This window comes from Xenia sp. Carnegie-2017, unplaced genomic scaffold, assembly GCF_021976095.1.
Source record: "Xenia sp. Carnegie-2017 unplaced genomic scaffold, XeniaSp_v1 HiC_scaffold_25, whole genome shotgun sequence".
Taxonomy (NCBI): Eukaryota; Metazoa; Cnidaria; class Anthozoa; order Malacalcyonacea; family Xeniidae; genus Xenia; species Xenia sp. Carnegie-2017.
Genome location: NW_025813488.1, coordinates 5,786,476 through 5,810,221, shown reverse-complemented (window position 1 = coordinate 5,810,221; position 23,746 = coordinate 5,786,476). Strand labels below are relative to the sequence as shown.

Here is a 23,746-nt window from a genome sequence, read left to right as displayed (position 1 = left end):
AAGCCACATCTGTTTATTGGAAAGGAGTTGGTATATTTGTTTCTTTAAACCAAAATCATTGACAATAAAATACATCCCCATTTTTAAAATTGATTGCAATATGAAGTCATTGAACAACCACTGTTCACTTAAACCTTGTCAATTGACTGAAAACATGCTAGAATTATGATGCCTATTTATTCATGTCCATCAGTTAATTTAGTTAATAGGTTATTTAACTGGTCATCACTAGCCAATCCAACTACTCGACCAACTATCTTTCCATCCCGCATCCCAAGAATAGTAGGCACAGCTGTTATCTAATAAACAACCATCAATTATTACGGTAAGTGTACTTCAAATATCAAATGCAACAATTTTTTAAATCATACCGCGTATTCCATTGCCAAATCAGTATTTTCATCAATATCAACTTTAGCCAGCATTACTGCACCATTTTTAGAGTCAATCAGAGAATCTAACTTTGGAGCGAGTTGCTTGCATGGGCCACACCATCAGTAGAAAATGTATCATGTTTTATTGATAAAAACATGCTGTCTCTGCCAAACAGATATTGCACAATTTCATTATTGTATTTTCCCTGAAAAAAAACAATTAGTTGAATGACCTCCAATTATCCACACTGTCCCCAGTTGTCCCTCAACATGGAGAAAAACTTACGTTGCATGAAAGTCAACGACAACGGGTTTGTCAGACTTTAGGACCTTTTCACCAAAATCTTCATTATCTTTTACATCATAATTTAGTTTTACTGTGGAGGAAAAGAATCGAGAAACTCCAGCAAGCTGATGTGGAGAGAAAAACCTCCGATGATATGATACTATACGGTATGCCATCTACGAAAAAATACAATAAAAATCTACAACACCTAATTTATTTCATCCTGAGACTCGACTTTTGAAAAAAACCTTTCCAGTGGCATAAAATGTAATAAAATGAGATTCATTCATTCATTCGGCATGCAATGTAATTCATTCGGCATAAAATGTGTTGTTTTTCTTACCTTGCCTTTTGTGCAATGATCGGAAGTACTTCATATATATCTATACATTAGAAAATTAACAGAGAAAATAGGTCCGCGTGCGTACACGTATGTGGGCATCAAATGCAACAATCAAGTGGAGGATTGCTCGAAGTTGAAATGTTGAAACACTCGCTAATTTCGTTTTATTAAAAATTATTCACTTTCTTTTGAAAAACTTTCTTTTCTTGTTTCCTACTGTAGGAATTGTAAACCATCAGGATTTATGGAGAGAACATGGCACGTGTTTGCTAAATAGTTTAGATTAGGAAATAAGGATTCATTTCGATACTAATGTATAATTGAAACCACATTTATAATACTATTTTAGCTCTAATAGATCGAAAGAAGAAATTGCAACGTACTGGCAGAAAAAAATATGAAACAACAGTATTATAATATGGGTAACTTTTAAAAGCACTGTATACCAATCAGCTCAAATCATTTTCAACTTTGTACTCCATTATTTGGACAAAGATTCAGGTAGTGTGAACAACTACATGTTATATTTTATGCGTATAAACATGAACTATGCAGTTGCAACGTAAAACTTTTACTACAGAATGGCGCTTTCTATTTTTGTTCTGCAAGTTAAAGCATGGTGTAGCTAGTTCTTACAAAATCTTCTGCAAGCGCTTGTTTTTGCACGGCTATCAGTGCAAAAAACGAGTAATAAATGATAATGCGTGGCAAATCAGCAAAAAGCGAATGTGTGGTTGTAATTTGAGTGATGTGCAATAGGCTGTAGTCTATTTTTCAAATTTTCAAATACTTTTTTCCGCCAAATTTCATTCAAAAAATGCAGCCAGTGATTCATTTATGTTTAAATGAAAATCTTCGGTGATCAACAATATTGCAAGCGCGAAAAAAACTTTGAAAGTTGAAACGATCATGACATAAACTTAGTGTAGTCACGCGACTTTCTAATGCTATAAATTGTTAGGTTATGCTCTCGTGTGATGTGTATATGTGTATCTTGTAAAGTGTGTGTTAACTTCCTACATGTTTAATTTTAGAAATGATTGTAAACGTAATCGATATTATTTGTAACAAGAGCTGAGGAAATAAACTGACCAATCACAGTTTAGCGTCACGTATGTAAATAGCTGTATCATTATGTGTATTAGTTAGTTGTCGTGTGCTAGTCTTTCTTCTATGTGTGGGAATAAATGTAATAAAACCTCCAGACATCAGTGTGATTATTTATCATGGCCACGGCATCAAACCCAACATAAATGAGAATAGTTTTAAAACTTTCCTATGGTATGAATTACTATAGTTATAAAGCTTTCTAATGGTTCAAAATTAAAATGCTTATGAAACTTTTCAATGGTACAAGAGCTATATGATTCGTGGTATTTGAGAAAATCACATTTCAAATTGTAATTGTGCTGAAACCTACAAATAGCAATTGATAATGTTACAGCTGGAATCAACCACGCTTAAAATTATTATTAGTACGTCATTGAAAACACTAGAGTTAATAATTGTTGTTGTATTCATGAACAATGAGCCCATTGAAAATGTCACAGTTGGAATAAAATTGACGCTTGATGTGAGGAATTTTAAATGTGCAGGTGTTCGCATTCGATTGTTTGCATTGGACAGGAGTAGCATTGCGACGCCTAACCTCATACTTGATGTTTTTGTTTGCCATACACAAACATTGTAATTTACCAGAGCATAAAGTTTATTTGATAAGCTCAATTCTCATTTAGATATGCTATTGAGATTTGTCAGACATGTAGGAACGTTATAATGCAATACCAGTGTACAGCTTTTGTTATTTATTTATGATCATGATGAATTTAAAGTTTCCAACTAATATCCAAGAACGACCATGTCAATCTTAACAAATTATTCGTACCATATTCCCAACCTTGACTCTGCTCAATCAGAATATATCAGCGGTGTCATGAAACTACACCATTTTACTTCCATCTCAAGAATACTAGGGACACCAGCAAAAAAGAGAACTGCCCATGACTTTATTATCGTTGGCATGGTGGATGGGGACCATTATATTTTGCTAAAGGATTTCAAGCTGTGTTGTCAAACATGCTAAACAAGAAAATTGTTTTAAAACCTGAATGTGCAGCGTTCGTTTCAACAATAATTATTTGTGATTACTTATAATAATTACTTAAACCAATGATGTTATCAGTTATTTTCTCTGATACATCGATGTATATTTCATAATCAGGTTATATTTACATGCAACTCACTTATCTCAATATATGTGGTGAAATAGGAAATTTTATGTTTATAATTTATATACGTTTGTCGAGATGATTTTATGGAAACCTCTCCCAGAATATGTTTGCCACACCAAATGAAATTAAGGACCACTTCTACTAGTGAAATTAATACAAGCATATGCAGTAATTTCCGAGTTTAAGGTCAATGTGAATTTTTTATCACAGCGCAAATTTTGAAGAATCACAAGATATATTGTGGGATGAACGGATGTTTAAGGAAAAAAATTATTACTATAAATGCCTAAGCGACATATTCCCATATTTGCCACAAACGTGCGATTTAAGAATGTAGCAATTGCTTGTTCCCATTAAGTTCCCGAGTTGAATACGCAACACAGCAAATTAAGTCTCAATTTCTTTCATTCCTATCAAATGAAACACTTTCAAGAAGGCAGTAGTGTGCATATTATTAGCAACAATTGCGATGAATACACGCTGTAAATAAACAAAAATATATATTTAAAGAGCGAATGAAATACTCCATAGACGATCTATATACAAAAAAATAATTCATTTATACATATTTGCTACAAAGGGCAATTGACCTTTATCACAACTTTGTATATACTTGGGGGTTTACAAATAAAAACGTTAGACAAAAATCATATGATCATATGACATAATCATAATGTATTTATCCCAAAACCTATAGTTGAACCGCACATCAATTGTCATAAGATTTTCACGCTTCACAAATTTAAAATGTACATTTTATGTTTCAGTTAGACAACTCATTGAAGTCAACACAACTTTTTAATCTATTACATTCTAGAGTTGCCTAATGTATTTGGATTAGTTGAATGCTTCATAACGTTGATGAATATCCACGTTATAAACAGATCTCATGTAACTAATAATCCAGAGACTTTGGATTAAAGAATTCGTTATCCTTCATGAAATCGTCATTCTTCCATTTCCACATTTTCGTCCAGAACACTCTCCAGTCTCTTAATGTATGCCATAGCTAATACCAGAATATCCAGTTCGCTAAGATTGTTTGAATCAAGAATTTCTGACGGCAAGATTTTCACCAGGGCTAAAACGCTTCCTTCATCATGTCCTGTTGGAGGCATTGGTCTGCATCCATAAGTATTTCATCCTCTGAACAAGCTATATTCGCTATGTTGCTGAGTTCTTGCTTCGAAGGTAGTTGAGTGTCGGCTAACATGGGTGATGAAATGTCTTAGTACGAATCTTTTCCTTTATTATTAACTCCTGTACAATTAGAGAGATAGTCCGACTCGATCGGTGTTCAACACTAAACTGACAAAGATTATATTGACCAGCTGGATTTATGTAACGTGCATTTTCTTTTCAATTGTAAAACTCGTAATCTCTTCTTTTGTTTAGTGACCTACGCACTCTTCAAAGAAAGAACTTTTATAATATAGAATCGGAAGCTTCCAGCTGAAGTCAACCTCAAAAATGACAAATTAAAAGGACGTAGAACAGGACATCTGTCCATTTAGGATCGTTACTAACGTAAACCGAAATTACACAGGATTCTCCCATTTATGTCGATTAAATATTTTCAACATAACGCAGGCAACGACTGGTGTATTTCAAGCAAATTTTCAATGCACACATCCGTCATTTGTTAAACAAAAGCGAACTGGTCGACCGGAACTTGTGATAAGCTCTCTTTTCTCAGCTGTTCAAATGAACTAAGTCACTGATAATCCATTAATTGTCAACATTCCAATACAGCATAATGCCACCGTGGGAAATCTAGACGACGTTCGTCGAGAATTTTAGAAATGTCTATATAATAAATGGTAGAAAAGGAGCTGCTATATGCAGAAACACAAAGACTATTGATAGTTTTATTTGCATTATCAAATATATTTTAATTTTCCAAGGTCTTGAAGGATCCTACAAAGGTTTAAAGGTAATACGTCATAAACTACAAGACAGTCACAGATAACATTGTAGCACTAGCCTACCACTACACAAAAATAATATTCACTAGCCTTTTACAAGTCATCACCATTTTCATAGATAAAAGTAATAGAACACGTTTAACACCCTTGTTGCAGGTTTGAATGATACAGCTGGCGAAAAGCACCTGCGTCTGTGCTTTTGTGTTTTGCTCAATCTCAAACATTTGAAATACTTTAATATGACCTCATAAAGTCAACAAAATATTTTGTTTATCAGTAACTGCCATAGGTTGTGGCCGTTCTTATGGTGAACATAATTTGAAAATGATATTTTCCCGCCACAAGCATTAATTTGCACGCGTTTCGAAGACCTGACACATGTTCAATAAATTAATAGTTCAGTAATTTCGTTCTAATTGAAAACGTCTCATCCATTTGGCACAATGGATTTTCAATTATCAGTGGCCACTTAATCCAAATGCGAAATGTGATCAACAACTATGATATCACAGAAACAAGTGTTTATTTGCTGGTTTTTTATAGAAATTTATTTTTGTTTAAAAGTTTATTCAACAGTGGTTAGGAAAGCAAACGAAACCAACAACACAAATGCTGGCCTTTCAAAAGAAGCGCCAAGCTAAGACTGGTGTCTCTAGTTGAAGTTACGGGTATTATTCATAGAATTACTGATATTTGTAATTATCCCGTGAAAGAAGCTACGAATGTCTTGATGTGTGTGCCACGATGTAACTCTTTATATTGTCATTGACTTTTATTAATCAAACGACTAACGATTATACTGTCATTTGTTAAGGACACAAAAACCTGAGTTTAACCGCCATGATAACATGTGCTTTATAGTCTACGCTTTTATCGCATGTGCTTTACAGCCTTTACGCCTTGATCATTCATTGCGAAGTAAATCCAATATATGTACAACAGCACTTCACCGCGTCAAGTGGTGGTTTTCCTGTTATGGGAAACACTCTCAAATCTTAAGTCTTCTGATCCATATGCTGCAGTAGAGGAAACAGTGACGTTAAATAAATATACTAAAGGCTAAATCCAAAACTTCTGAATCCATAAACGAACCTTACGAAAAACGGATGTTTTGTTTCACGTTTCAATTTCATTTAACAAGCAAAGTCTGCAAAGAGAACTGTGAGATTTTTGAGTTTTACAAATCACCTGTGGGCTGCGGAAACGTTTTGACAAAAAACCAAATGAAAAGGTATAAAATACCATTTTCTTGATTAAACTATAGGGTTTAAGTCATTCTATTTAAACTTGTACACAATTATCACGTTCATGCAAGGCTGTCTTTCTCCCCAGATCCAAATTAGGTTCATCTTTCTTGCTTCGACATCGACTCTCCTCCTTTCCTTTCATTTTGTAGACGTTTTTATGTGATTTAAAAACTGCCATCGACATAGAAGATTTTCTGGACACTTGAGTGTCTTTCTAATGAATGGAGACGAACGTCCCGCTATGTTGAGTATTGTTTCTCTATTCTCACATAAGCAGATGTAGAGACACAGGAAATTCGGATGATTTCAACTATGTACAATCTTCTTGTCATCATTCTTTACAATTGAGATTATTTAAAGATTATTCAAAGTTTTATAAACTCAATCAAGTCTTTTTTAACGTTAACAGTCTTTTGCTAACAATCATATTTACCAGCCTTTCCAAATGTCATTTATAAAAATCCATCGTATCTCATGTTTATATAGTAAACATCCTGAAGGCAGTGCTTCATTGAAAATATACGATGAAGCTATAAAGTTCAGCGTGGAAAGAGTGGAAATGTTTGTCTTCTATGATTCTTCCACAACCATTAAAGAGATAAAATCTTTATAATGCACAACACCCTGGTCAGGGTCAACTGAAGCAGACATCATTTCTTCCATTTCTTCTTGAGTAAATGGCTCTCCTGTTTCTGTCATGTATTTAGTAAGTTCCTCAGTTGTTAAATAGCCTTTGTTATCATGATCTAGTACTTTGAATGCTTTCTTGATATCCTCCCCCGAACAAGGTTTGTACCTGAAGACGAAGAAATGAATAATACAAAGGTTATATTTCACAAAATCAAAAAAAATATATGAAAAGATTCCATTTATTATTTAACAAGCAAGCTTACTTTTTCTCCATCAAGATGTTCATCATTATAGGTTCAAATTTTTCATAACGGACATATCCTGTGGGTTCATCTTCCTCAACCTGGGAAATGACGATCCAGAATGACAATCACAATTTTCAGCTTTGCGTATAAAACACGTTTAAAACACAGAGTGTTTTAAATACTCGTTAGACTAAATGCAGTGGCCTCGTGAGGTGTGAATCATACATTAATTGTCAAAATAAACGTCAAAAACTTACATCGGCTAATATATCATGTAGTTCTCCTTCAGTTGGGCAGCATTTTAAAGATCGTACTATTGTTCCTATCTCCCTGTTTTTAAAAAAACAATGGCTATAATGATACCACATATAAAACAGCAAATTGGAAATACCTCATGTCGACTGTTTTATTGGATTCATGGTCAAATATATCAAATGCATCAGAAATACTCTTTTGCATGGCTATAGTATTATTATTGGACTTATTGGCGGAAAGCTCTATTTGGTTCGCCATGTTGTTTTTTATGTCTGTTGCTATAACGACAATTAATAAGGGTACAATGCTGAGCGACGTTGGACAATGGGGTATCTTTATGGATCAAGTCCATTAATTACCTTAATCCCAATGGAGGAACACGAATCACGTTATATGCAATCGAAGTAGTCTTATATGTGACTTTTGTCATATTTAAATTGCTATTTTTTCGACGATTAGTTTTCAAGTTTTGTGTGGCATACTGCTTTGCTATGGCGGAATCAGTTGGGAAACAAAGTCAGAGAGTTCCCAAGGTGGCAAAGGTAAAATTTGTTCTGTGTTTAATAGTGTATGTGATGGGGATGCAGAACACGTTATAAACATGAATTATCTTTAAAGGTGAAGAATAAAGCTCCAGCACCTGTTCAAATAACTGCAGAACAGCTTTTGCGCGAGGCCAAAGAAAGGCAACTTGAAGTTGTACCACCTGTAAGTTTCAGGAAGTATGGTTGTAATATAAAGTAAACAAATAAAGATCTCTGGTAATGACATCTGTTAAAGTCACGTAGAATTCCAATTGTATTACAGTGTATAAGATTTATTTAGATTGTGATGAAAATGGAAATGTTTGTCGCTTTTATTACCTTTGTTCAAACATGACATCTTCTTGTGTTTAGCCACCAAAACAGAAAATCTCAGATCCGGAGGAATTAAAGGAATACAAGCTACGAAAAAGAAAGGTGCTTTTAAAAATTATCATAAATGTGACTTCAATATTTTATTAGTGTTGAATTATTTGTTGAAAGTGATGTTGCTCAAACTCTGTGTTCGAAAATTTTTAGGCATTTGAGGATAATATTAGGAAAAACAGAACGTTGATGCCAAATTGGATAAAATATGCACAATGGGAAGAAAGTCAACATGAATTTGAGAGGTGGACTTTTACACTTGATGTTTACATAATTTGATTGTTTATATACATAGTGTAATGTTGATTTGCAAAAGGGTCATTCAGAGAAATTAGGGGCCCTGGGATACAGTGAGATTTTAGATCTTAATCACCCAAAACTGACTCATATGAAATGACAATCGATTTTGAAATGTTGATACATGAACAAAGACTTATTTTCCATTGATGCTTATTATGGGTATGTGACTTGCTTATATTTTAGGGCAAGATCTGTGTATGAACGGGCTATTGATGTTGATCATCGTTGCATTCCCATTTGGTTAAAATATGCAGAAATGGAAATGAAGTATGGAATTCTAACATTGTATTGATTGATGAGAATCATTATGTTTTTAATTCTATAAACCCTACAAACTTTACACATTCTTTCTCATTTGATTGATTAATTCCATCCCTAGAAGTGAACTTTAATTCATTGCCATATAGTCATCTTCCTCCCAACTGAAACTGATGCTAATATTGTGCAGTATTTTTTATATTTAGATTGACCTGAGATGACATTAATGAATCTTAAATGAAGATCTGATCTTTGCACTTTGCTGGACAATTTAAGCAATTGTCTCATAAACCTGAAAAATTCAGGTGACTCAACGGGATGAGACGATTGCTTAAATTGTCCAGCAAAGTGCGAAGATCATATCTTCATTTAATTTCAAACACCGCACTGCATAAAACATTCATTAATGAATCTTGTATATATTGAATTGTTATTTTGTTATAGTTGTGTTATCTTTTCAGGCATCGACAAGTCAACCATGCCCGAAATATTTGGGACAGGGCTGTTACCATTTTGCCTAGGTGTAATCAATTTTGGTAAGTTATTATTTTTTGGTGAGTTATTTAAGCAATTTTTCAATCATCATACCCTGAGATATATCTGACATAGTATTCTGAATACTATCCGGACATAGTATCCGGATTATTTATCTAAATAAATTAATTTAGGACTTTAAAAAAATTTTAAAAAAAAGATTTGATATTTTAGACTATATTTGTTTATCAGTCTTTTGATAACGTTTTTCAGTCGTTTTATTGAGTTTGTCATCTTTACAAAAAGATATACAACGAAATAAATATGTTTAAATATTTCCTTTTGTGTAAACACATGTACTACTGGTAGTCAATCTTTTTCACTGAGAACTCTTAAAATGTTATGTTTTGAGTTCACCATATCCCAAAATGAACAGGCTTAGCTAAATCCTGTTCATCCACAAAACTACATAGTTCTGACAATTTGTACCTTCAACAACACATCTAAAAAATGCAAGCTAGAGTATAGTTTCATTTCAAGAAAAAAAAGAAAAGATGAATCATTAAACATTTAATTTTTATAAGTTAGTTGTCTAACTACAGCTGACAACAACGTTTTTGAAGCAACATAGTACACATTTAATGTATTAAATGATGTTACAAACTTATTTTAAATTATGCAGGTATAAATATACTTACATGGAGGAAATGTTGGGAAATGTTGCTGGTGCTAGACAAGTGTTTGAGCGGTGGATGGAATGGGAACCTGAAGAACAAGCTTGGCACTCATACATTAATTTAGAACTTCGTTTTAAGGAGTTTCAGAGAGCTCGAAATATTTACGAGCGTTTTGTGTACGTCCACCCTGAGGTGAAAAATTGGATAAAGTATGCAAAATTTGAAGAGAAACACGGAAATATAAGTAAATATAAATGAACTTGTTGTTTCACTTAGTTTTGTGTGTGGAAAAACCTTCGTTATGCACTTCTTTGTTTTTGCTCTTCTTTGCTTTAATTTTTTTGTCTCTCGCTTCTCTTTGTTTATTTATGAATTGTTTTTGCCTGATAAATATATTATCTTTTTTTTTTGTCGCCCAATATTACCCATGAACATTTTTATCTTTTTTAGCGAAGTCACGCGAAGTGTTTGAACGGGCAGTAGAATTTTACGGTGAAGAAAACATGGATGAAAAATTGTTCGTATCATTTGCAAGATTCGAGGAATCTTGTAAAGAGGTGACATGCATATTTTTCTCACCTACCAAAACCTATTCAAAGTTGTTTCTTCTACCGGGGGCTTAGTGTATGAAAATTCGAGCTTTGTCCCAAAAATAAAAGATTTACAAAATTTTTTGAGGCAAATTATTTTTACGTGAGTTTAAGTTTCGTGACAAACAGGTTTTTGCAAATCCTTCAGCAGGAACACTGGGTTAAGTTTTAACCCAGAATTAGCTTTAAATATCTTGTTTTAAATCGCTGACCCCAGAGTTCTCGTTTTGTTGAGACGTAGTCTACTACGTTCACCCTATTTTACCTTTACTATCCCCATATTACCCTTACAGCACGAAAGAGTGAGAGTTATCTGTAAGTTTGCTCTTGATCATCTTCCCAAAGAACAATGTCAAGATCTTTATAAGTTTTACACTCAACACGAGAAGAGATTTGGTGATAAGGGAGGCATTGAAGATGTGATTGTCTCAAAAAGGAAATTTCAATATGAAGAGGTACACATCATGTTGTTCAATAGTACACATTTCTAGCTAGATCTTAGAGCATGTTGTTTAATGTTATACACTTCTGGCTAGATCTTAATGAATGTTGTTTAATGTTTTACATTTCTGGCTAGATTTTACTGCATGTTGTTTAATGTTACACATTTCTCGCTAGATCTTATAGCATGTTGTTCAGTGTTATACGTTTCTGGCTAAATCTTACTGCATGATGTTTAATGGTATTAATTCCGTGGTTTATGCTGCAACTTGCAGTCACACAAATATAACAAAGGCCTTTACACAGGAATCATCTTATAAAAAGAGGTCTGAGAAAAAAATGGATGCTATGATTTGCAGCATTTTTGTAGATATTCGACCATGAGCAGTGAACAAAATTATGCAAATATTTTCGCAGGAAATCAAAGCTAACCCAAACAACTACGACGCATGGTTTGACTACATCCGACTAATGGAAAATGAGTCCACTTCTGACATTGTTCGAGAAACATATGAACGGGCCATAGCTAACATTCCTCCTACACAGGTACAGAAGTAAACACAAATGTAGAACATATGTGCCACAAAACTGCATACATAAACAGCTTGTTAGTTATTTCATACGTGCCTCATTCACAGAATACATATGCCAAACTTTGGTCTGTAACAGTTATAAAATTTTCACATCATAAGTAGATGAGTTTCTCGACTCGTTTTTTAAAGGAAAAAAGATTGTGGAGACGGTACATATACTTGTGGATTAATTATGCCTTATACGAAGAACTAATTGCGAAGGTAATACGCTGTTCTCTTGCCAAATAGCATTTTTTCGATTGAATTTTGTCAGTCGTTTTAATATGGTATTTTATACAGGACATGGATCGAACAAGGCAAGTGTACAGGGCTTGTCTTGACGTCATTCCCCATAAAAAGGTTCATGGACTCATTTGTTTTATTTGTTCTGTTAAGGACGAATCTCTTGATTATATTTTTCAATGGGGAAATCCTAAATATCAAAGCATTTTATTTCAATTTAGTTTACTTTTGCTAAAATGTGGTTGCTGTACGCGCAGTTCGAGATACGTGAGTTGGAATTAGTGAACGCAAGAAAAGCTTTGGTTAGTAAAACATGGGAAAACTTTTCAATTGTTCAAGTTTGAATGGTGTTAAAATCTTTGGCTTTGAAATCCCACTGACTGATTAAACCAACAACTCGAGGAGTGCTCCACTTTTATTTTGATATTCCATCGGCTGAGCAAGGTGCATACTTCGTGGTACTACCCTACGTTTAATGCTAACCAGTAGCTTTTCGTTGACATTGCACTGAATGATCTATCCACCATCATTGGTCATGCTGTGTAAACCCTTGAGTTATTTACTTTTACACAACACTGACTTGTCAATCCAACATCCTTGCGGTGTTGTATCAAACCTTTTAAATCGATGATGTAGATGCTTTATGACAATCATTGATGGCAAGGCTGATGATTGCATCACAGTTCTGCGTGTGTAGTTTATTTGCATTGAAGTATTCACAATAATAGTTTAGCGAGTCTTGCCGTTAAAATCGTTAAGTGAGAGTACTTCATGTATGTATATGTTTAGGGTGCCGCTATTGGAAAATGTCCGAAGGATAAACTATTCAGAGAATACATTGGCTTAGAACTTCAGGTTAACACACAGTTAATTACCCTTTCTTTCGCAAAAAGTCTAGATTAGATACTTTTTTGAACATTTAACATGGGGACACAAGGGAGACGGTTACCCCACAATATTTTTCAAATATACTACACATTGAGTTATTTTTAATCAATTAGACTAAGTGTCTTAAAACAAACTACTTATACTTTGAGCCTCTCTGTTGAAAAGTTGAAATAATCATTTGAATCGTTCTGTCGTTAGTAGTATATAAGAACTTGTTTGGAGTATACAAAAAATAGGAGATTTTGACGGTCGAGGCTTTCTGAGTGTAAACTTTTAGTAGTCAAGTTTTGATTCGATAATGATTGATGTATTTTGTATATTTTTCTTCCTGCAGCTGCGCGAGTTTGATCGTTGTCGAAAGTTGTACGAAAAGTTTTTGGAATTTAATTCGTCGAATTGTACAACATGGATAAAAGTATATAATTTGTAATGGTAGTATATATTTTATTTTGTGTGACATGACTGTAAGCATTTTTATAAGTACGCAGAGTTGGAGACTATTCTTGGTGATACTGAACGAGCACGTGCTATTTTTGAGTTAGCCGTGGGACAGACTTTGTTGGATATGCCAGAGGTTTGATCTTGCTATTAATTTAACTCGTTCAGTAATTTTATTTTGTGTCTTATAAGCTATCTTGAAAATTACGTTGCTAATCGAATCGTTGAATTGAAATTGGACCAGGTTTTGTGGAAGGCGTATATCGATTTCGAAATTAGTCAAGAGGAATTTGAAAAAACCAAAGATCTCTACGAACGATTATTGGAAAGAACGCAACACGTTAAAGTATGGACATTTTATCACATTTTTCCTTTTCATTATTACTTGATATCTTGTAAGGAGCTTTGTGTGTCATGTCATGGCATACTTAGGTATAGGCTCAACCCTAACATAAACCAGCTGTTGTTGTTATTAAGGTCTGGATCAGCTACGCGCAGTTTCAGTTGACAACCGATCTTGATGATCGCAATGTCCTAGCAAGGTACATTTTACTGATTTTAATGTTTACTCTTCTGTATTTTCTGTGATTGTGATTGAAACCCATCGTTAAAATATTGAAATACCTGAGGTGTTCGCTTGTGTAAAAAGAAATTGGACTCATTTACTAGACTTTATTGTAAAGAATCAATAGGAATTTTAATTTAGTAATTTTAGTTTTAGAGACATCTTTTGCAATCGGTGAAGGCATTATATTATCATTTTTTTGCGTAAGAACTACAAAACTTCTATTTTCTTTTTTTTTGTGAAGAAATGTCTACGAGAGAGCTAATCGTGAATTGAAAAATGCAGAGGAGAAAGAAGAAAGACTAATGCTTCTTGAATCATGGAAGCAATTTGAAGTAAGTGTCATTGCTCTTCGCTTGCTGGGATGATTTGTTTTACATCAGAGTTTTGGAGAAATTTTCATATTTTTCGTAGAAAACGGTCGGTGATGAAGAATCGCTGGAAGTTGTTCAAAAGAAAATGCCTCGAAAAGTCAAGAAAAGAAGGAAAATTGAAACTGATGATGGTGTAAGTTTAAAAATCACCAAATGAACTCCAATATCTAGTCTGATCTTTTTCATACTATACAGGCTTTTTCCCTTGTATAGTATGAAAAAGATCAGGTTATCGTTTTGTTTATATACATGTATATATATATCATCCCATATAACTGGTTATTATAAACAAGCATTTGAATGTAGAGGATGCGTTGCAGCCTAATGATCGATTTACTTTGATCAAGGTTATAGCAGTTGTGGGAAATGAGCGTGTGTATTGTTATAGTCGTACAGTTCTTTTGTTGGATATACGTACATATCGAAAACGAAACTGCCTGAAAACATAATATGCCAAGAAATTTAGCCATTGGAAAACATACCGAAAGATATAGAAAAGTATTTGACCTTAGGTAACTTAGGGAGGGGGGGGGTTGTTTTAACCATTTTGTTACCATACCATACCCGATTCACCAAAAAATAGTAAAATAGACACATAGTGTCTTCCTTATGCTCTTGTTTTGTTATTTGCATCATAAAGTAACAATCATCTGTATCTTTTGTTTGTGGTTTTCCCTTTACATAAAACATTTGATGTAGCATAGCTTCCATGGTCTCTTTCCTTTTATGTAGTCGGACGCTGGATGGGAAGAGTTCTACGACTATATATTTCCGGACGATGAAGATAATCTTCCAAACTTCAAACTTCTTCAAATGGCAAGACTGTGGAAGCAGAACAAAGGATAGAATGAAGTCTTATAAGTTTTACTTGTGAATAGCCCACATCACTCTTTTATTGTATTGATAAAATAGCAAATAAACATTTTGAGTTTTTAATTTGTATGAAGAAACTTTGCAATCGTACAAACTTTAGATTGTTAATGGGATTATGAGCACACGCGCAGGTGATGTGCACGCTCAATGCTCATAATCCCATTATAATTTTTGCAGGTACATGTGAGTTGCTCCCAGAAACGTCTTATTTGAAGGCAAACATGGATAGCGACACCTCATCGGCTATTATTTGCTTTGAAGGCCATTATAAAAGTCGTTATCAAATTAAGCTCATGAATTATGCAATTTAGCAACACAATTTATCTGTACCTGTATGTAAACATGTCTTATTGTAATGAAAGAGGTGTTAGCATGTTTAGAAAAATGGCACAAAATGCGTTTCCAAGTCATCGAATTTAATTAATTGAACTCAAACAAATGAAACTTGTAGAGAAGCTACAAGTAATACGAAACTTTGGAGTGCGTAATCTTGATGGCGAACCGTAGTGCTTTAGCAAGATGTTTTGCATTTTTCTGTATTATATCTGTCACAAGTTTCATGCTTTGGTTCTCACAAGAAAGTACTGCATTCAATTATGGAAAAATTCTCATTCTTTCGTATGATTTAAAATCGAAGGAAACGTTGTCAAGCAACTCAACAATTCACAACAATACTCGCGTACGAAAGCTAACTTTGTTAAATACGTCAATCTCGTCCTCTGCTGTTGAAGGAAAATCTTCACACGTTTTGACAAAATGTTATATGCCTGAGGGTAAACACTTTCGTAAGTGCATTTGATAAATTCTACGTTTTATTTGTTCTCGAAATTCTGATCAAGTTGCGGAAGTATAAATAGCGGATGAACTATGTAGCTGGGTTAATACAAATATGCTCAATTTTATAAACATTTTCATTTATTTTCCTTTAAATTTACATCAGATGAGAAATATAATTCAATTATAAAAACCAAAGTAACTTTTGCGGTATTGTACTTTGGCATTTATTGTTTTCTTGTACCGAAATACCGTCTCATATTTCTTTAAAGTAGGACGAGTGCAAATTGATGTATCTGTTCCCAACATGCAAGACATCCAACATTCTTGGAAAGATAAAAATTGGGTACAGAAAGGTGGAACTTGGATGCCTACTCTTTGTAAACCTTGGCGACAGGTATATTTTATGGGCTTTATATTAATCTGCTGTGGCTTTCAAGCACGTGAGCAAACGTTTATTGAACAAAGTTCTTTGCCGATCTCAGCATGAGAATAACTGTGTATATGACACCCACGCCATCGATTAATATAATACATTGAAATTTTTTTGTAACGTGTACAAATTACTCTTCGTTAATTTTTTGATTACCATGGTAGCCAGTCAATGCCATTTTGTGACCGATAGAAACTGAGCTGCTTAAATACCTCACAAAGTGGTCTTGCAGGCTGCTGTAGCGGATTTAGCATGGGTTGGAATACATAATAATAAGTATGTTTCAAAATCAAACTTTTGGTTGTAAAATATTAGCAAGAAGTTTTCGAATGTATGCTGACTTACATGGATCATGTACCGTCGCACTGAAGTGACTACAAAAAACACGCTTGAAAATATCAAAACACAGCGTTACGGGATGGAAACCAAGTTTTATCCATCAAAAGAACGAGCTTTGTATATCATCTACAAATTAACCTCGACCTATTTTCATTTTAAGGTTGCCATCATTGTACCATATCGCAATCGTTATCAGCAGTTGAAAATTTTCTTCGTCATATTCATCCAATATTGAAAAGGCAATGCTTCATTACAGAGTCATAGTTGTTGAGCAGGTTTGTTAGTAAAACTATATTTTCTTTCTTTATTTTACTTTTCTTAATCTTTTTACTACACTTCACTTCCACACTACTACACACTGCCACACTGCACACACACTGCCACACACTGCCACACTGCACTCACACACACACTTCCACACTTCCACACACTCACACTCCACACTCTACACACTCTACACACTCCACACTACTTCACACTTCACTACTACACACTACACACTGCCACACACACTTCAAACTACACACACTCACACACTTACACTACACACTTCCACACTCTGCACACTTCCACTACCACACACACACACTACTCACTTGCCACACTTCTACACACTTCACACACTACACACTCACACACACACCACACACTCACACACTCACTCACACACCTCACACTCACACACTCCACACATCCACACTTCACACTACCACACACTCACACTACACACTTCCACACTTCCACACACTACACACTCCACACACCACAACTTACACACTACACTACACACACTTCACACTACTACACACACACTACTACACACTGCCACACTACTACACTGCCACTACTACACACTCATTTTACACACACACTCCACACTACTACACACACTACACACACTACACACTGCCACACTCACTGCCACACTACTACACACTGCCAGACTGCTGCACACTGCAAAAGCACTACACACTACACACTGCCACACTACGACACTACTACACATTACAAGAATAACAACCTTAGAATTGTAGAATGGTCGTTCTGATTTTGGAATTCCTTTGCTACAGAATGGCAATACTCTTTCAATCGAGCGATGCTATTTAACATTGGTTTCAAAGAAGCTTTAAAACTTGGCAACTTCAGATGTTTTGTATTTCACGATGTTGATCTGCTCCCAGAAAATGATCTAAATTACTATGGCTGCCCGCGAAGACCAAGACATTTATCTGTGGCTGTTGATAAATTTCACTACAAGTAAGTGACGCGGCTGTAAAAAATTGACTCTTTTTAACCTACTGCTTAGAAAACACTCCTCGTCTATTCTCGAATGTTGTGAAAATTAAAGAAAACAGTCGACCAGCAACGCTATTCACTTAATCTAAATAAATAGTGTCTGGAAATCATGTCGCTCCCGATTATTGACGTTTCTTCACATACGAAACTTTTTTTTGCGTTCAGACTCATGTAAAGTTATTGTTGTTTTCCAGATTACCTTATCATAATATATTTGGTGGTGTTGGCGCCTTTACCAAGGAGCAGTTTGAAAACATCAACGGTTTTTCAAATAAGTTCTGGGGATGGGGTGGAGAAGATGACGACTTGTATAAAAGGTAAATAACTCGCACATGCGCAAAGCGATGCTATAGTAGATATGCTTTACAAACGCTCAACTCAATCAATACAAGTATACAACAAATCATTTAACAGATAGAATAATGCTTTTTTTACCCCATTGCATTATGAAAACTATTCTTTAATTTCTACATTTATTTTACACTGCGTGTGTTTTTTTTTATAGAATTCTTGCTGCTCACTATACATTGTCCAGACCAAGTATGTCTATTGGTCGCTACACAATGGTGAAAATTGGTCACAACAGTGCCCCTGGCGATCCTTTTAGGTATGGGTAACTTTGTTGTAAGAATGGACTCGTTTCTTTTTTGTGATCATCGTCAATATATTTTGAATTCCATATTTCAGATTTGAAAAACTACAAACTTCTGTAAAAAGGATGTTCATTGATGGACTTAACTCGCTGAAATACGACGTGCTGAAATTTCAAGAACACGAACTGTTCACGCAGATTTTGGTTAATGTTGATCCTCGTGCGGTCTGAAATCTAAATCGCTGTAACTGGGCTGTTCCAGTTCCAGTTAAAACTTGCTTCGTGAAAATGGACGTACACTGAAAGCTAAAATAAAGAGAAAATCACGAGCACTGGTGTGTACATATTTCTTGCGTCTTTACTTGAAAGACAACGACAGATACATTGGTAAATGTTCCTGGAAAAGGTAATGCTACTTCATCTGGTGGCAAAGAACAATCCTTATACCTTGCAAGCTTTACTAGTGAACTGTGTTGAAAAATAACATTATAATACATTTTATTTGTATTCAGAAAATACGATTGCACAACGCCTTTGTGAGTCAGTGAAGAGGATTAGAAGGATTCCATCATATGTTTTCTTGCTCTAAACTTTATTTCCACTTCAGCTTTTGCCTCTCTGTGTATTCATATATATTAGTCCTTCATTCATTTCACTCAAGAGATTCAGAAGGAAACTTTGAAAAAGTTAATTGATAATAACCAAGCGTATTTAGCAATGTTGCAATTTGATTTTAGAGAGATACGGATAATTACCTGGACGGGAAACGGGAACTCAGTGAAATTCCACCGAATAAATTAAGACTAATTACAGTCTGTGCATCATGGCTACCGCAGTGTTGCTAATAAAATGAACTATATATATAATTAAAATGAAGTGGTTATTGAAATTCACATAGGAAAAAAGTAATCTTTAAACAAACGGAAAGCAGGTGACTGTATTTTATTGGGAAATGAGAGGATAAAGTCTTGTTTCAATTTTATATTTTGATTTGACCACTATTTATAAATTATATACATAATATATTGTCGGAGACCTGCATTGGCTTGTGAACGATGGTTCGATATTTACGATATTTTCTTGTATGTTTCTGTTTTATTGCACTTGGTGTTTTGATTTATCGCTTTGCCACACTTGATGGGATTTTTTATGTTAGCCATCTGAAAAAAGTTTATGAATTCAATATTTTGGCTGATCCATTATTTAAGTCAGATCAAGCGAGTGGTTCACATGAAATAAATCAGATCAAAGTGACGGCTGAATCATCAGACAGCACAGAATATAAATATAAAGACAAATCAGAGGACAAAGCTGAAGGTGGCAATGCTAGTCGCTATGTAAAACACAAAGATGTTATAACTACAAAAAACTCGTTAACAACAACAAACGTTCCTACCGAAATAGTGAGAACTACAACAAAACCTACAATACTTCAAAGAACTACTATGAAATCCACATTGAGACTCGAGACAACAAAATATTCCACTATCAAACAAATGGATGCAGAGGCAAATCAAGATAGCTTGCCAAATTGTTCTGGCAGCGGAGAAAAGTTAGGTGAGATTTAACAGAAATGTATAATAATCAAAATGATGTAAAACTGTTGGTTCTTGCAAATAGAAAATCATAGCGCATGTCTAATTGACTTGTTTTAACATGTTAGTTGGTCGTCTTGCCGTAGACAAGACCATACCAGATAGTGAAGATGATATAGAAAAGTTATTTGGAAAAGAGTCGATTAAGAAAGGAGGTGCTTGGTGGCCAACAAAATGTATTCCTGTTAGCAAGGTAAACTTTCATGGTTATATGTTTTGATTTATTACAACATGAGTATATTGATGTATAGTATAGGAAATGCTTTTGAGATTATGTCTTGTGGGATTTGATCAAATACATTACTGATCTGATGTACCTACAATGAATGTCATGAATATGTTTGCCTTTGTACCACAATATCTGTATCTTGATTAATTATTGTTTTGTAGGTTGCAATTATAATTCCTTTTCGTAATCGTGAACAACAGCTGAAAATATTCTTACGTCACATACATCCTTTTTTGACGAGACAGTTGTTGGATTATAGAATAGTAGTCGTTGAACAGGTAATTATTAATGTAGACTTGTTGATGGACCATTGGATTGTGGTAATTTAACTGATGAATTTTTATTTTTGTAGCATACTTAGCAAAAAAAATTATAAAATTTGATGATTGTTTTGTTTCATCTTTATTAAAATCTTACCATAACTGCTTAAAAAGGTTACCACTGTAGCTTTTAATGAGGGATATTCCAAAAATGTCAGTGGATTTAATGTTTTTTTGTCAATTGTGCTGTGTTCCTTGATTGATGGAGTAAATATGTGGATTGATAACACGAAGTTTCAACAATATATTGGGAATTACATCCTGCACCATTAAATTTATACACAAACATAGATTTGTTTTAATGAGGTACATGATTTTTCAATGAGAAGTCACGTCAATGTCTATGGAAAAACTATCGAAGATGTTTGATAGTGTGGGTTGAGTGACTTGTGATACATGATATTTTTATGTATTGAGTTTGGATTGCTCATTTTGGTTGCCCATAGTCGTTATCAAGCTATGGTGACGTTTGATGGTTTCATGAATAAAGTGTATCAAAAATAGTGTTGTAAAAGGATAGATTTGTTGGATTTTTTTAATTCTTTAACGTAGTTGGGTAAGCCATGAAAACGCAGTGATTAAAGAGCTTTCTTGGAAAATGTCATTGTAGACTTGGTTATTTATTGAATCCTTTTTTCGTTGTTTTTAGCAATCGTGGCTTTTACATTGGCGTCCATCCTGCGATAATTTGGGCGATATTCATATATTATGTAATGCCAGGCTGATTTCTTTGAAAATGAAATTGTTTTGAAAAGAAATTAGTCAGGCATAGCAGAATATATGAATATGCCTCCATATTAACACAGGATTGACGCCAATGCTCTTTTATATAGTGTAGCATCTTCATCTAGTGGTTTGGATTTCTGTGTTTATTGTTGTGAGCATTTATAATCCTACGGATGTTATATTTTCATGATTAGTATCTATTGATTATTTATAGAAACGTTTTTTCTCTCGCTTTTTTATTCAGGCGGGAAAGACACCATTCAACCGAGCGTTGCTGTTCAATATTGGTTACAAGGAAGCTTTAAAATTTCGTGATTTCAAGTGTTTCGTATTTCACGATGTTGACCTGATTCCTGAAGATGATAGAAATTACTATGGATGTCCCAGCGCACCAAGACATTTGTCAGTCGCTGTTGATAAATTTGCATACCAGTAAGTGCTAGATCCTGGAGGTAAGGTCGGGTATTCATGTGCTAGACATTGGAGGTAGTGTAGGGTGCTCATGTGCTGGACACTGGGGTTAGTATGGAGTTCTCATGTTCTCATGTGCTGGATACTGTGGGTGTAGGTTAGTTTACCCTTGTGCTGGATACTGGAGGTAAGTTGGGGTTTTCATGTGCTGGAGACGGAGGTAGGATGTAGTACCCTTGTGCTGGATATTGGAGAATAGGTTGGGTTCTCGCGTTCTAAACACTGGGAATCAGGTGGAGTTCTCATTTACACTCTTTAGAAAAACCCCCATAAAATCAACTGCTTCTTTACTATAAGGGAACGAACAATTTTAGTGTATGCCACCAAACTTATTTTGCTTATCGAAACAAAGGATGTCAGGTATTTCGTAACGAGACGTTTTAAATTTCCAGATTACCTTATTCCACAATTTTTGGCGGAGCTGGTGCTTTCAAAAAGGAAGACTTTGTTGCGATCAATGGGTTTTCCAACCGCTTTTGGGGCTGGGGGGGAGAAGATGATGATCTATATAAGAGGTATTTTACTCTTCGACGAACTGAGATTTCGGTTTTAGGATAGTCCATATAAATATACTGTAAGATATTGGAGACCAACTGATGTGATTTGTACGATATTTCGTCATATTATTGCTGGGGCTTGGGAAGCCATAAATGTCTGGCTGTCTAGATACTCAATATTTTTTAAGTGTGGACGTACCTTAGAAGAAGAGCTCCCACCAATTTAACTTGTTGCATTAACGTATGTACAGTTCTGTAGAAGTGAGTGGGGCGCTTGGGGCAAGAGCCCCCTTCTACCTTTGAAATGGGTAATTTTAAAAGGGCACTATTGACAAAAACGTCAAGAGAGCCCCCATCTGATAAATTTAGTTCTACAGCACTGCGTATGTATATGATGTATTGACTGGCATGTTTTACTCTGACATGATGTCGTTAACAACCCAAGAATAAAACTGACTAATATCGCGTAGTGGTATTACTAGATTATATATCGAGCTTGGAACACTTACAACCTTTGAAAACTTGCGAAGCCACTGTTTTATTGAGGTCCATATACACTACAATCTAGTTTGTTTCATCATTTTTTCTGTGTTTAAGAATTATGGCTTTAGGATTCAAGTTGACCAGACCAAGTATGTCGATTGGGAGATATAAAATGATTCAAATACACCATACTAAATCACAAGCTGATCCTGATCCATTGAGGTGATTCCTATTACGCATGTGCAGTTATGATGTCTTTTTAATGACGTTTTATTTTTTTAGATTCGATAAACTCGTCACTTCTGAACAACGAATGCGTAAAGACGGTCTGAATTCACTAAAGTACGAGGTTGTAAAAATAGTCGAGAGACCATTGTATACTCGGGTTACCGTTGAAGTTGATCCCAGTAGAATGTGAAGAGATACTAGCACTTAATAAATTTTCGATTCTTTTACTTTCTAAAATTTCTAATCAAACGATTCTTCTGTGCTTTTATGAATATTGGTGTACACTCACGCACCCAATGTGACAAATGCGATGTCATAGACAGTAATGACAAAGTAATATTTTTCTGGACAGTTTATGCGATCTGTTTTCCAGACAGAAATAAGAGAAACATCTTGTAGATTGTTAGATTAATCTTTTCAATCTTCATTTCTTCTTCTCTAAGCTTATATTCAAGTCTTCCTAATGCATTTGTCAATGCTTTCGCCTCATGCTTTGTTTAATCTTTTGTCTTTGCCAAGCTTAAAATATTTTTGATGTGATATTTCTAAATCATCTATTTAACTCTGTGATGGTCTGGACACGTTGTATCCCACTACTCTCTTTTACTACGTATTTTATGTACCAT

The 23,746-nt window shown here is 34.6% G+C and overlaps 5 protein-coding genes and 2 long non-coding RNA genes across 9 annotated transcripts; 4 read left to right on the top strand and 3 right to left on the bottom strand.

Annotated features, from left to right (window-relative positions):
* Nucleotides 1–12: 12 nt before the first annotated feature.
* Nucleotides 13–1,029, bottom strand: LOC124452662 (thioredoxin, mitochondrial-like). The gene is made up of 4 exons (XM_047003252.1): nt 1,004–1,029; nt 661–836; nt 372–495; nt 13–299 (listed from the first exon to the last, which is right to left on the bottom strand). The coding sequence occupies exons 2-4, from the start codon at nt 834–836 to the stop codon at nt 177–179; spliced, it is 423 nt and encodes a 140-aa protein (XP_046859208.1). The 5' UTR covers nt 1,004–1,029; the 3' UTR covers nt 13–176.
* Nucleotides 1,030–6,252: 5,223 nt separating this feature from the next.
* Nucleotides 6,253–7,797, bottom strand: LOC124453246 (dynein regulatory complex protein 8-like). The gene is made up of 4 exons (XM_047004021.1): nt 7,673–7,797; nt 7,539–7,611; nt 7,300–7,379; nt 6,253–7,202 (listed from the first exon to the last, which is right to left on the bottom strand). The coding sequence occupies exons 1-4, from the start codon at nt 7,792–7,794 to the stop codon at nt 6,977–6,979; spliced, it is 501 nt and encodes a 166-aa protein (XP_046859977.1). The 5' UTR covers nt 7,795–7,797; the 3' UTR covers nt 6,253–6,976.
* On the top strand, nt 6,983–7,537 carry LOC124453247. Its single transcript, XR_006951029.1, has 2 exons — nt 6,983–7,112; nt 7,331–7,537. It is a non-coding gene; the product is annotated as an uncharacterized LOC124453247 (long non-coding RNA).
* A 73-nt stretch (nt 7,798–7,870) lies between the features above and the next one.
* On the top strand, nt 7,871–15,198 carry LOC124452808 (crooked neck-like protein 1). The gene is made up of 21 exons (XM_047003428.1): nt 7,871–8,078; nt 8,155–8,244; nt 8,433–8,495; nt 8,598–8,689; nt 8,928–9,011; nt 9,464–9,538; nt 10,159–10,397; nt 10,604–10,710; nt 11,037–11,198; nt 11,602–11,730; nt 11,907–11,978; nt 12,057–12,116; nt 12,221–12,301; nt 12,789–12,854; nt 13,222–13,302; nt 13,369–13,461; nt 13,570–13,671; nt 13,803–13,867; nt 14,135–14,225; nt 14,305–14,397; nt 14,997–15,198. Exons 1-21 carry the CDS (start codon nt 8,028–8,030, stop codon nt 15,108–15,110), a joined length of 2,010 nt encoding a protein of 669 aa, XP_046859384.1. The 5' UTR covers nt 7,871–8,027; the 3' UTR covers nt 15,111–15,198.
* Nucleotides 15,199–15,211: 13 nt separating this feature from the next.
* LOC124452810 (beta-1,4-galactosyltransferase 6-like) lies at nt 15,212–19,144 on the top strand. 3 transcript variants are annotated; one of them, XM_047003431.1, is made up of 7 exons: nt 15,233–15,922; nt 16,184–16,308; nt 16,844–16,958; nt 17,754–17,940; nt 18,174–18,296; nt 18,485–18,586; nt 18,667–19,144. In XM_047003431.1, exons 4-7 carry the CDS (start codon nt 17,780–17,782, stop codon nt 18,800–18,802), a joined length of 522 nt encoding a protein of 173 aa, XP_046859387.1. In that variant the 5' UTR covers nt 15,233–15,922; nt 16,184–16,308; nt 16,844–16,958; nt 17,754–17,779; the 3' UTR covers nt 18,803–19,144. The 3 variants fall into 3 exon arrangements, with proteins under 3 accessions (XP_046859389.1, XP_046859387.1, XP_046859388.1); XM_047003432.1 differs by lacking the exons at nt 15,233–15,922; nt 16,184–16,308 and adding an exon at nt 16,519–16,620; XM_047003433.1 differs by lacking the exons at nt 17,754–17,940; nt 18,174–18,296; nt 18,485–18,586; nt 18,667–19,144 and having other exon boundaries at nt 15,212–15,922; nt 16,187–16,308; nt 16,844–16,952.
* A 393-nt stretch (nt 19,145–19,537) lies between these two features.
* On the bottom strand, nt 19,538–20,085 carry LOC124452811. Its single transcript, XR_006950879.1, has 2 exons — nt 19,998–20,085; nt 19,538–19,731 (listed from the first exon to the last, which is right to left on the bottom strand). It is a non-coding gene; the product is annotated as an uncharacterized LOC124452811 (long non-coding RNA).
* Nucleotides 19,627–23,357, top strand: LOC124452809 (beta-1,4-galactosyltransferase 1-like). The gene is made up of 7 exons (XM_047003430.1): nt 19,627–20,128; nt 20,235–20,359; nt 20,557–20,673; nt 21,686–21,873; nt 22,305–22,427; nt 23,007–23,114; nt 23,175–23,357. Exons 1-7 carry the CDS (start codon nt 19,627–19,629, stop codon nt 23,308–23,310), a joined length of 1,299 nt encoding a protein of 432 aa, XP_046859386.1. The 3' UTR covers nt 23,311–23,357.
* Nucleotides 23,358–23,746: the final 389 nt, after the last annotated feature.